The sequence below is a fragment of the Trichosurus vulpecula genome, chromosome 5 (assembly GCF_011100635.1).
Source record: "Trichosurus vulpecula isolate mTriVul1 chromosome 5, mTriVul1.pri, whole genome shotgun sequence".
NCBI classification, from domain to species: Eukaryota; Metazoa; Chordata; class Mammalia; order Diprotodontia; family Phalangeridae; genus Trichosurus; species Trichosurus vulpecula.
In genome coordinates, this window is record NC_050577.1 from 287636186 (window position 1) to 287649812 (window position 13627).

At 42.5% G+C, this 13627-nt stretch overlaps 1 protein-coding gene across 3 annotated transcripts in view; it reads left to right on the top strand.

Annotated features, from left to right (window-relative positions):
- The window catches only part of STAB2 (stabilin 2), a 171397-nt gene that overhangs the window by 57409 nt on the left and 100361 nt on the right, over positions 1–13627 (top strand). For all 3 annotated transcript variants that reach the window (XM_036760302.1, XM_036760303.1, XM_036760304.1), the window contains 7 exons: positions 1271–1364; positions 1779–1937; positions 4305–4400; positions 6031–6126; positions 10124–10171; positions 12023–12159; positions 13242–13356. In XM_036760302.1, coding sequence (XP_036616197.1) covers positions 1271–1364; positions 1779–1937; positions 4305–4400; positions 6031–6126; positions 10124–10171; positions 12023–12159; positions 13242–13356 — 745 coding nt within the window. The remainder of the gene's footprint in view (positions 1–1270; positions 1365–1778; positions 1938–4304; positions 4401–6030; positions 6127–10123; positions 10172–12022; positions 12160–13241; positions 13357–13627) is intronic.

The window sequence follows — 13627 nt, forward strand, 5'->3', positions numbered from 1 at the left end:
CTCACTTAAATCGAATTCACTTACAAATCATGGCATCATCTTCCTTATGTCGTGATCCTCTTCAAGAACAAAGAACAAAACAATATTTTCTTGATCATCCTTTTTGCTGAGGATCAGGGAGGGAGGTAATCATGACTTAAACTCGTTTCAAGTCCTTGGCATCCTCCTTTCCTTCAGCTATATTAAGAATCACTGCTCAGTGCCCTCGGAACTGCATCACCTCCAACACCATCCTTCTCTCTACTTGGCCCAATCCAGCTGCTCTTCCCATACTTTCTTCTCCTTTCTCCCCTATCCACTTTTCATGTAGCAAATTTCATCCTATGATACCACAGTCTAAATGGGATGGATTCATTGTCCTTAATAATGTAAAGAGCTTGCTGCATTTTATTTTATTTTTTTTAACAAATCTTTTTCTTTTTTGTGTTTGCTAGCCTCTTTATGTTTTCATCATTAAACATCCTCAGAATGATTTTGCTTAGTTGGATCTTTGGCCAAAATATCTTTAAACTTTTTTTCCTCCCTATTTTGTGGCTCATAATTCCTCTTTTGTGAGATTTTGCAAATGAGTGTATTCTTAACTAGCATTGCCATTGACACAGTCTCTTAGAGAACAGAAATGAAGGTTCTCTCACTGCCTCTCCAAATTTCCAGCCTCTTCAGAAACTCTTTCGCCTTCTGTAGCCATTAAAGCCTTATTAAGCAAATTAGAGCAGGGTTGAATGGGTCACCATATCCCTCCTTTTTACTATGAAATATATTAGAAATGATTCCTGGAGAGAATTCCTCTTTCAATGAGTATACAATTCAAGGAAGGTAGTTGTCCCATTATGCTCTGCCTTGATCAGACTGTCCCTGGAATCTTTTGTTCCATTCTGGCTATCACGTTTTAAGGGGGATATCTGAAGACTGAATTATGTTTTGAGGAAGATTAACAGAATAGAAAAGGGGCTAGGAACCATGTTGTGTGAAAATTAGAACTGGGAGTGTTTGAGTTTTTTAAAGAGATGACTTAGGGGAAATATGATAATTGTCTATTTGTATATTTCAAGAGCTAACATATCAGAATGGGAGTAGATATTGATCACTGGTAGAAATACCCCCAAATGCTACAAGATGCTTCCAAAGAAGGCAATTCACAATTAGAGGTGGTCAAGCCTAGATAACCCATGTTATGGCAGGGATTTCCTGGGAAGGCTGGGAGGTTGGGTCATAAGACTGCCAAGGACTCTTCTCTGATTCCATATCTGAGCACGATCCTGTTTTTCAGCTGTGTCTGCAAACAAGGATATGAGGGCGATGGGACCATTTGCACAGAAGTAGACCCTTGTGCAGGAATCATCCCAGGAGGCTGCAGCAGCAATGTGAGAATTTGGCTTTATCTCACCTGTGGGTTGGAAGTTGTGAGGGATGGAACAGAGATGAGAGCAAGGTTGAATTTCCCAGTCTTGGATTTGTTTTTTGTTTGTTTTTGAGCCATGTGAGCATGACATTAGAGGGGGAATATTGCATAGTGTATATAGCCCAACCTTAGAGCCAGGAACACTTGATTTAAGTCCTTCCCGTGACATTTACTGTCTGCATGACCCTGGAGAGTCACTTAACCGCTTGTCATCCTGGGCAACTTTCTATGGCTCTAAGTTGCCAACCTATGTTGGTAGAAAGAATTTGCTTACCTGGAATACCCTATACCAGTGAAATCATGGGGTTCCGTCCCTATCCCTATGACCATGCCAAAGCTTCTAGTGGGTTTTGTTTTGTCTTGTTCAAATCCATAGGCAGAATGTGTTAAAACTGGCACAGGAACCCACATGTGTGTCTGCCAACCTGGATGGACTGGGGATGGAAGAGACTGCACAGCAATTAACAACTGCTTGCTCCCCAGCTTTGGAGGTTGTCACGATAATGCAAGCTGCTTGTATGTAGGTCCTGGCCAGGTGAGTGACAGGTGCCAAACAAGAAGCAGGCTTAGCCATGGTACCATTTTCTAAAATGGGATTGAACGTGCTTTAGTTATAAGCTGCTAGGTGGCGCCATGGTGCATCAAATGCCAGGTCTGGAGTAAGAAAGACTCACTTTCCTGAGTTCAAATCCAGCCTCAGACACTTACTAGCTGTATGACCTTGGGCAAATCACTTAACCCTGTTTGCCTCAGTTTCCTCATCTGTAAAATTATCTGGTGAAAGAAACCCCAAAATGGGCTGACCAAGAGCCAGATGTGACTGAAAAGACTCAACCGTAACTCAGATACTTACTATCTGTGCAACCCCAAGCAAGTCAAGTACTTTACTCCTGCCTGCCTCTATTTCCTTAACTGTAAAATGAGGATAATGATAGCAAGCAGCTACCTGACAGGGTTGTTGTAATGATCAAATAATATTAGCTATGTGGCCCTGGCCAGTCACTTCAGCCCCTCTTGACTTCAGTTCCCTTATTGGTGGAATGGGGGTCACAATAGCCCCTACCTCACAGGATTGTTAAGATGATCTGAGTTAATATGTAAAATGCTTTGTAAATCTTTAAGTGCTACATAAGTACTAGCTGCTGTTATCCTTATTATTAACAGGGCAGGGTAATAGGAGCCTTGCCCCAGGGCATGGACAGAACTCAGAAGTACTTCAGCATGACAGAAACAGTGTAATTTAGCATCTATTTAGCATGAATAATGAGTTAAAATAGGAAGTTACCAGATGGTGAGCAGACATGAGCTTCCCCGATAACCTTGTACAAGGATCCTTGGGGATGCCATCTCCCCATAAGCAGGGGGGGGGGTGTCCTCTCCCCCACCAGCTGAGAGCACAATGCCAACCACTGGACCATTTGCCCCAAGAACAGAAAAATCTCTCCCGATGGCTCTGGGTAGAAGAGCAGCGTTTGGACTTGGAGTCAAAAGATGGGAATCAAAGCCCTAACTGCCGTTTATGCAAGAATGAGAAGGTCACTTAATTACTCTGAACCTTGGGTTGTTTCATTTTTTTTTTCCATCTTTAAACCATGGAGGCCCAAGTAGATGACCTTAAGGGCAAGGTGTTCTCTCTTGTGCCACAGAATTCCATGATGTTTCGGGAAAAGGAAATGGGCATTCACTGCCAACAACAAATAGCCAGGAAACAAAGGTCGTTAGAAAGAGCACCTGGCAATATTTCTGAAATCTATAATGCTTCCCAATCCCCTAGTACCAATGAGACATAATAAAAGAGCACTGGCCTTGGCGTCTAGAAGAACTGGATTCAAATTCTGCCTCTGATTATTAGTAGCTGTGTGACTTTGGGTAAGTCACTTAATGAGGCTCTGCCTCAGGGTCTTCATCTACTAATTATTGTAGCTGACATTTCTATAGGACTTTTAGGGTTTTGCAAAGAACTTTAAATACACTATCTCATTTAACCTTGAAATACCTTTTCGAGATAAGTATGGGATGGTAGATAATACTCTATCTCCCGACTCCTTGTCTTTGTATTGGCCATCCCCTCTGCCTGGAATTCTCTCCCTCCTCATCTCCGCCTCTTGGCCCCCCAACTTCCTTTAAGACTCAGCCGAGATCCTACCTCCTGTAGGAGCCCCTTCCCCAACACCTCCCCCAGTCCCTCTGAGGTTACCTTCCATTACACTGAATATACCACATATCTTATATGTACATATCAATTTGCAAGTTGTCAGTCCATTAGAATGTGAGCTCCATGAAAGGAGGAACCATATATTGGGTTTTTTTTTGTTTTTACCTCTCTTTGTATCCCCAGACCTTAGCCCAATGCCTGTCACATAGTAAGAGTTTGACAGATTCTTGTTGATTGATTGATAAAGTACTGGACTGGGAGGAAGGAAGACCTGTGGTGGAATCCCGATTCAGACACTTGTTAGCTGTGTGACCCTGGAAAAGTCATTGAACTTCTCTGAGCCTCGGATTCACCATCTGCAAAATGGGGATAATAGATTGTACGAGTATAACCTATATTAGACTGCATGTCATCTTAATGTGGGAAGAGAGGGAGAAAAAATTTGGAACTCAAAATCTTATAAAAGGGAATGCTGAAAACTAAAATTAAATTTTAAAAATAGGGATAATAAAACCTTCAGTATCAACCCCACAGGCTTGTTGCAAGGTCCACATGAGATACGGCAGGTAAGAGGCTTTGGAAAGCCACAAGCACCGTGTGATTGTCAAGTATTATTCTATATATTGCTAAAGGTCACAACATCCATTGGTGCCCATGAGATTGTGACATTTTGATTTTGCTTTTTTAAAAATCAGAAGAAATGAACTGTTTAAATAACTGCTCTCGTGCCTCATTCTGGAATTGCAGCATACCTGTGAGTGTAAGAAGGGATTCCGAGGCAACGGGATGGACTGTGAACCTGTAACGTCGTGCTTGGAACAAACAAGGAAATGTCATCCCCTGGTGAGTAGCTTTTCCTGGGGAGGAGCCTCGAGGCAGAGAACGCAGGACTCGGACTCCAATCTTGGCTCTGCCATTTACCAGCTGGGTGACCCTGGCAAGTCCTTCTGCCCCCCAAGTCTTTGAACCTTAGTCGTTTGAGCCTCAATTTCCCCATAAGTAAGATGAGGCTAATGATGCCTGTAATATACCTGATTCACAGAATTGCTGCAAGGATCAAATGAGTCAATAGAAGTGAAGGGCTTTAAGTGATTCAGCAAACATTTATTGGCACCTGTTATGGGTGGGATCCTGGGAACACAAAGATAAATAATAACAGCAGTTTCTTACTACGTTCTGCTGGACTCAATAAAGCAATCAACAAGCATCGATGAAACACCCAGTAAGTGCCAGGCTTTGGGGGCACGAATACCAAAAATAAAATAGCCCCTCCTCTCAAGGAGCTGACAACAGGAACATATATAAGAATATACCAAATAAATACACACGAAATATAACATAGCAAAGTAAAGGTCGTTAGGGAGGGAGTACGCTAGCTGTTTGAAGGGAATCAGGAAATATCTCATATACGAAGAGTTACTTGAACTGAATTGTGAAAAAAACAGGAATTTTCTGAGGTGGCGATAAAGAGGGGTAAGGCATTCCAGGAATGTGGCATAGATGGAGGTTAGAAATGGACTCTTCCCTGTGAGAAACAGATAGAAGGTCTGTTTGGCTGGATTGTCCAAAGCCAGGAGAAGAGTAATGTGTAATAAGTTTGGAAAGGTAGAAACATAGATTTGGAGGTAGGAGGATCTACCCCGCTCATTTTACAGCTAAAGAAACTGAGGTAGATTGGAACCAAGTTGTAAGAGCTTTAAAATTCAGACAGAAGGATTTATGTTTGATCACAGAGGGAAGAGGGAATGACTGGAGGCTTCTTGTGAGAGAGGGAGGAAGGAGGAATGAGATGCCTTCCAACTCGAAATCCTATGATCAGATCCTTCCCTCTGGGTCTTAATATCTGTGTCACCCTGTGATGTGCCTTATGCAACTTCCTAGGACTTATCTGCAGCTAGGTGGCACCATAGTGCATAGAGTGCTAGGCCAAGTCAAGAAGACTCATCATCTTCCTGAGTTTAAACCCCACCTCAGATACTTACTAGCTGTGTGACCCTGGGCAAGCCACTTCACCCCGTTTGCCTCAGTTTCCTCATCTATAAAATGAGCTGGAGAAGGAAATGGGAAACCACTCCAGTATCTCTGCCAAGAAAACCCCAAATGGGGACACAAAGAGTCAGATATAACTGAAAATGACTAAATAACAATAAAAAAAGAATTATGTATTCAAATATTGACTGGCTTCAAGCTGCATTGGTGGAAAGAGTTCCCATACTGAGAGTTCCCTACGTTAACAAAATCACAGCTCCTTCAGCTCTTTCCTTACGCATGTGTGTATTCTCTGTGTATTTCTTATATGTACTTCATTATTCTCCATTAAAATATAAGTTCCTTGAGGGCAGGCATTGTTTAGTGTCAGGCACTTTGTAAGTGTTTGGGCACCTCTAACCAATGAACCAACATTGACTAGATATATCTGATATAGACCCTGCCAGCGAAGGAAAACCATCTCCTGTCACCTTCCTTTTCTCAGGCGACATGCCAGTCCACTTCTTCCGGCCTCTGGAGCTGTGTTTGCCAGGATGGTTATGAAGGAGATGGCCTGATGTGTTATGGAAATGTAGCTGTGGTAAGTCATCTGAATGAACCCTCTTCTTAAAAAAAAAATAGAGAAATAAGGTCAAATCTTGTGAAGAAACCTCACAGAAGCTTTGAGATCTTTCATAATAAACTTTCCCAAAGAGTCCTGAACCAAAGCCAATTGTGCCTTGTCCTATGGTAGCAATGACATTGAGACTTCCAACATGACAGTCCTGAAACCAACAAGGTCTGCCTTGAATGAAGGTGAAGATGTTCTATCTGAGTCCAAACTCTTCCTTTATAAAAACATCTTATTTAAGATAGGTTGGAAAGATGGAGAGCTCGAGGGTACTAGAAAATACAATTAACAAAAATACACTCTGTGGTTGAGAACAGGAGGAAATTATGTCATCCACTAATTGTGTGATAGGAAGAGAAGATGGGCTGGTCAAGCAGAAAGACAAATGGACAGCCCCCAAGCACTCCACTGGTGCCCTCTTGAGGTCAGGAAAAACCTAGGAAATCTTCCCTCACATTGGATGGACCCTCTGAAGAGAACACATGGAATAGCAGACCAACAGGGCATAGGATGGGGGGCTGGGGTGTGATGGGGTTGTGATTTGCATTGCTGGAGGCCACTCCCAAGTAGTTGAGATCCAGAATCCATCTGCTTAATGTAGAGGTCAAACTGTTTGCATTACAACTGTAATTATGGCAAGTCCTTCCCTAAGCCACAAGGTATTCATTTCTCAGTGCTAGAGATTCTAGCACTAACCTCTTGGCACACCAGGAGGGGACTCTTTCAGGAGGGGCCAAGGAAGTGCACTGGCCTGGGAGTCGAGACCTGGGAGCTGTTTCCTCTTGGTGGGTGCCATTTTCTCCATCTAGTACCTAGGATAGCACCTGGCACATGCCAGAAATTTCCTAAATGTTTGCTAATTGACCCACAAATATGCAGGTTAGAGCTAGGATCCCTCTCTGGGTCTCAGTTTCTTCTTCTGGAAAATGAAAGAGTTGGGCTTTATGGCTTCTGAGGTCTCATCTAGCTCTAAATCCATGAGCCTAAGATTTAATTATGCCCCAAAACACCCAACTCTTGTCTTTTAAATGTGTTAACAGATCGGGCATCTGTATTTGGCTAAAATGCTATGTTGGTTATTTACATGCTGTAGCTGAGTCTTCTTTATTTTCTCTGGGTCCTTGCCAGTGTTGTCTTTCTGCATTGGATGACCTCTGGCTAAAACTCATCTTTTTTTGGCTTAACTTCTTTTTTTGAGGCAATTGGGGTTAAGTGACTTGCCCAGGATCACACAGCTAGTAAGTATCTGAATCTGGATTTGAACTCAGGTCCTCCTGACTCCAGGACCAGTACTCTATCAACCGCACCTCCTAGCTGCCCCCTTTGGGCTTAATTTCTATGAGGCATTAGCGCGTTGGATTAGCTTTAGAAAGGACCATATAGATCATCTATTCTACCCTCCTTATTTCACAGATGGGTAAACTGAGACCTAGAAAAGTGATTTCTCCTAAGGATAGTTTGTAATGGAGCTAGGATTTGAACCCAGGTCTTCTGACTTCAAATCCACTATTCCTTCCACTACACTGAACTGCCCCTCCAGCTTGGCACAGCAAAGGTCAATCAACAAACATATCCTAAGTGTCAGACACTGTGCTAGGATCTGAGGATACAAAGACTAGTTCCTGTCCTCATGAAGCTTACACTCTGTCAGGAAGACCATGTGTACAAATTTAAGCATATACCTTCCCCCCTAAAAAAATACAAGATGATAGGACAGGAGAGGCACCGACAGATTGAGGGTTAGGAGAACTTGCATATAGAAGGTGAGTTTTTTTAATAGAAGATGTCTGAGCTTTGAAATTTTGAAGGAAACTTGGGATTCAGTGAGAAAGAAAACCTGTGAGCCACGGGATGTGGGTTCTGGTATTGGCTCTGCCACTAACTTACTGTGTGCCATAGGGCAATTCACTTAACTCCTCTGGTCTTCAATTTCTTCATCTACCAAATCGATCAACCAATCCACAAACATTTAGTAAGTGCTTGCTGTATGCCAGGCACTTTGTCCACTTTGGGGATGCAAAGGAAAAGCAAAAAGAGCCCCCACCTCAAGTAGCTTATGTCCTTTTTAAAAAGAGATCTTCACTTAGATCTTCTAACTTTCCATTGTCCAGGTTTCCCACTGGATCTCTTCCCTGTTCCTGCCTAAAGAAACATAGCTACTAACAAAGGATTTATTTTGAAAGAAAAAGAAGAGAAAACAAATTCAACAAAACTAATCAATACATTAAAAAAGTTTTGGTATTTATATGCAATAAACTCCCCACATTCAGTAAGGTTTAGGGAGGGGAGTGTTTCTCGTATCTCCTCTTTGGGGCCAAATTTCTTCTTTCTGATGTTGCACCATTCATTTTTGATTGTTTTGTGGTGATAGTTCTTTCCATTTACAGTGTTGTCATTATGCCTGTTGTTGTTTTCCTGGCTCTGCTTCCTTCACCATGCATCCGTTCATATAAGTTTTCTCATACTTCTCTGTTTTCATCACATTGATCATTTTTTACAACACAGATTCTGTCATACTCACAACCACAATTTGTTTAGCCATTTACCAAAAGATGGCCATCTATGGACTTTGTTTCCAATTCTTTGAGGGTCTTATGTTCAAATGAGAGACATGTACATAAATCAGTACATACAAGATACATGCCAAGCAACTGTAAGCTGGAATTAGAGAGGAAGTTACCAGCAGCTGGGGGAGGGGGGGGCCCAAAAGGTCTCTTGCAGAAGAGGACATTTGAGCTGAGTCTTGAAGGAAGCCTCAGCTTCTAAGAGGCAAAGGTTAGACTAGATGAGCTCTAAGGGGTACGAAGGCTCCAAAATTCTTTTATTATCATCTTTTCAAGTGCATCAAACTGTGAGCTTCCCCTAGTGGGTGCATGATGAATATTCATGCATCATAAAGAATTTTGGGGCTGCCATAGATACCAGCTTCTAAAGTCTCCTCTCACATCCCCTTGACAACATGCTCTCTCTCCATTATCCCCTGCCATTTTAGCTATTTGATATATTTAATGCAATATGAGTAATATTTTTATCAAGTTATGTCTATTTTATTATTATTGGTAAATTTATATTTGTTATATCTTATTACTTATATTTACAATACATCTTATTTCTTTCTATTTTATTACTTTTTACCCTCAAGGAGCTTGTACTCTAAGGGAGAAGACAAAGCAATTCACAAACGCCTTTAATGCACATCAGGACATGATAAATATAAGAGCAAAGCCCAATGAAAATGCTATCAAAATTCAAGGAGGGGGGAGATCTTGCTTGTTGCTGGGAAGAGCAAGATGGGATGGATGAGAAGAGAGGGGGAGGGTCAGAAGAGGCTGGCTCAGAAAAGGATGTAGCACCTGAGCTGGGTGTTGGAGTTATTTCAGTGATTCCCTCTGACTTTGCTCATGGAATTATTTCTTCACCAGTCTTTGGAATAATAAAGTCTGCCAAGGCTTAAGATAATGAGCCATTCTGGCAATGTGCATATTGTCTAATAGCTAATGAACTCATTAATGTCTCCATCAGAGAGACTGGCAGGCATGAGCTCAGCGCCTGGAAATTTGAAAATGTGCTAAGCTAGAAATATACTGTGATGATGCTTCTAATTGGTCTTTCTCTTGTGTATTCTCTCTCTCTTTCTTTTTCTCCCTGCCCCTCTTCTGGCATATCTCTCTTTTCCCCACCCTTTTGGCCTTCCTTTCTTTCCCCTTCCCCCCTTCATTGCCCTTGACTGCTTCCCTTCCCCTTCTTCCTTCTCTCCTTCTCTCTCTCCCTCTTCGCTCCCTCTGTCTCTCTTTCCCTTCTCCTTCTCTCCATCTCTCTCTTTCCCTCTCCCTCTGTCTCCTATCCTATCTTCTCCTTTCCCCCTTTCTCTTTTTCTCTCTCCTTCCTTCCTTCCCTCCCTACCTCCCTCTTTCCCTCTCCCTCTCTCTCATTCTCTTCTACTTTTGTTCACATTCACATGAATAAGGAACTGTCCCTTCTGTCCGAAGCCACCGTATTTAACCAATGGGTAAATGTAAGTATATTTATTTGAACTTTGGAGTAATTGGATAACATACACAGTTTTGGGGAAATCAAATGCATCTGGTGCAAAGGGATGGGGGTTTCACAGCTGAGCCATGGAGGATAAACTATTGTTAGATACTTATGTGCCTTTCCTGCCTGTGGTGAAGGCCTGAAGAAGGGTCCAGCTAAATGTAGGAAGCAAATACCCTGCCTTTGGCCTTCAAGACTCACATCTGTAATTCTCAGAATTCAATTCAACTAAAGAAGCATTTTTAAGCACCTACTATGTGCCAGGCACTGTGTTTGGCGATAAGGACACAAAGAGAAAAAAGAAAAGCAATCCCTGACCTCAAGGAGCTGATATTCTAGAAAGGGGAGTAGAAGGAAAAACTAGAGAGATAAGGGAGAGTCTTTTGCAAGGGACAGCACTTGAGTTCATTCTTGAACAAGGCCAGAGCTTCCAAGAGGAAGAGATGAGGAGGAAAAGCATTCAGGAATGGAGCACAGGCCTTGTAAAGGCTCAGGGTTGGGAGGCAGCTAAGTGGCACAGCAGATAGACCACCAGGTCTCTAGGCAGGAAAACCATGACTTCAAATTCAGCCTCTGACATTTATAAGCTGTGTGACCCTGGACAAGTCACCTGACCTTTCTCAGCTTCAGTTTCCTCAACTATAAAATGGGAATAATCGTACCAGTGTTGTTGAAAGGATCAAATGAGATAATAAAGTAATTAGCTCAGTACCTGGCATGTAGTATTGGCACTTAATAAATGCTTATTCCCTTCCCTACTTGGTATATAATAAGTGTGATTTTTTCATGCATTTCCTTTGTTCTGGAGAGGTTCTCTTTGTCTTTGGAGCCTTCCCAATAAGTTCTAGCTGTGTGGTAACATTAAACCCTTCCCCTTGGTAAGGAAAGTATCCCAAGTCATTTCTCCAGATGACTTAATTTTATTACAGCCTGTTCATCCTGGTCCCAGTCAAAAAAGCGTATGAGGTCCTACCTGAAGCCAATACAGGCAGATTTATAAATTAGGCCAAATTTTCCTTTGGGATTCCAGTTCCTAGCCACCCCCCAGGCTCCCAAGACCCTCATTCTCTCCCACTCTCCTACCAAGAACTGCATCCCTATCCTTATTTATACTAAAATCTACATGACTGCTTACTTCATATGTGGCTTCCTAGGGATATTTGTATTTTGCACTAATAAACTTGTGGCATACCTAATTTTTTGATATAATATTGAAGGTCTGAATGGAAATTTCCAGTCCAATCCCACTAATATGTTTGTGAGAGAGACTAAGTGCTAATCTCAGTCAAGAAGACCTGAGTCATCCGTGGTGGACACATACTAACTGTGATCCTGGGCAGGTTATTTAATTTCTCAGTGCCCCCCAGAGGACACTCTGAGACAATGAGTCATGGGCAGAGCAAGTGCCCCTGTTCATTGATAGAGGGAATGTCTTCACGCAGCATTCTCTACACCAAGGAAATCACAATAATGTCTCATCCCAACCCATTTGCCCAAGCAAAATGTACCAAGAACTCTCCTAGGTGCTAGGGGCACAAAACAAAAAAAATGCTCTTTACATTCTTATATAAGATTGCTGGGTTATACCCCAGAGCCCCTACTGGAAAAAAAATCTGGGGCTCACTAACTACTCTGAATGATCCCCATATCCCTGCCAACCACAACCCAAGGGACCTCACCACCCAACCCCAGGATTCCCTTGGAAAGAGTCCCCACGGGATTCAAGGCTTATAATCCATGGCCCCTCCCAGGCCCCAACTCACATAGCTAGCACTGCTTGTAGCCTTCTAGTTTCATGGTGTGGATCTCATTCCCTCTTGCTCTGGTTTAGGAAGCCTCTTCGCAGGCAATGCTCGCAGATGCCTCCAATCTTACAGTCCTGGTGCCTTCCCAACAAGCCATCAAGAATATGGATCAGGATGAGAAGAACTTTTGGTTATCAAAAAGCAACATTCCAACCCTAATCAAGTAAGTATAGCTCATGTTTAGTTCCCAGACTGGATGGCATCCACTGATTGTCGGCAATGAACAGATCTTGAAGGGGGAATCCATTAGCTCCCCATGGCACTTTTCTGAAGTGGTTGTACAAAACATACTTTGACAACCCTGAGACCTCGTTAGTTTGGGCAGGCCCTCCAATAATTACTGAAGGCAGTGATTGGAGGCACTGGTTCTGGGATCAGGCCTAGGTTTAAATTCCTACCTCTGACATGCGACTTTGGGCAAATCAGTTAACCTCTGAGACTCAGTTTCCTTATCTGTAAAATAGAGACTAGATGGCCCTTGAGGTCATCCTCTGTTGTAGATCTATGATCCTATAACTGTATGAGACCACAGCCCATCCATGCCTTCTCATCCACTGTGGCATGATACTCGCTCTGGAGTCAGAGCACACGGGTCCAGTTCCACCTCTGACATTTACTCCTTGTGTAACTTTGGAAATGTCACTTAACCCAGGGCTGTCCAAAATGCAGCCCACCTACAAGCATAGAAATTTACATAAATGCTTTAGTGAACAAAGCCGAGCTACCACAGAGCTCTCAGTAAAATGGCAGATCCAAATATATTGTCTATTGTTTCAATAAAAACCTAAGGTTGGACAGCCCTAACTTAATCTTTCTGACCTCGATTTCCTTATCTGTAAAATGAAGGAGGTTTAGCTAGGTGGCCTCTGAGGTCCCTTCCAGCTCTAAATCTGTGATCCTATGACTTTTTCTGTGGCTTATGATATTCCTTCTATCTCTAGACCCATAATTCCACTGCTGTGTCTATGTTTTCCCATACATCCTCCCCAAAGAATCCATCCAATGGGTGGGTAGGCCTTCCTCTAACATCTTTCCCTTCAGTTTGGCAAAATATCCCATGATATGCCAATGGAGCACATGGGCTATCTGCCAGTTCTCACCCCTTGACAAGCCCATACTATCTTCTTGTCCCACATCTCTCAATAGCATCCTTTGTGCACCTTGTCCTGCACAAGACATTGGGTTGTTGTCTTTTTTAATGCTGATATTGTCTTTAGACCTCACCCTTGTGACCTTTGGTTTTAGGTATCATGCCCTGGTGGGCACCTACAGAACCTCAGACCTCCAGATCCTGTCCTCTTCAGACATGCTTGCAACATCTTTGCAAGGAAATTTTCTTCGTTTAGCTAAAGTGAATGGGGTAAGAAAGTTTCAAAAACAGCTTTCATTTTCTTGTATCTCCCTGCATGTATTTTGTATGTACCTCCATTGTCTCCTCCATTAAAATGTAAGCCTTTTGAGAGCAGGAGCTGTGTTCACTTTTTCTTTATGTTCCCAGAGCTCAGCATGGTACGTGCATCCCTGGCACATAGTAATTACTTAATAAATGTTTATTTATTGATTGCCTGTTATGGATCAAAGATTTGAGCTGAAATGAACCCTTAGAGACATCTAGTCCAAACCCTTATTTT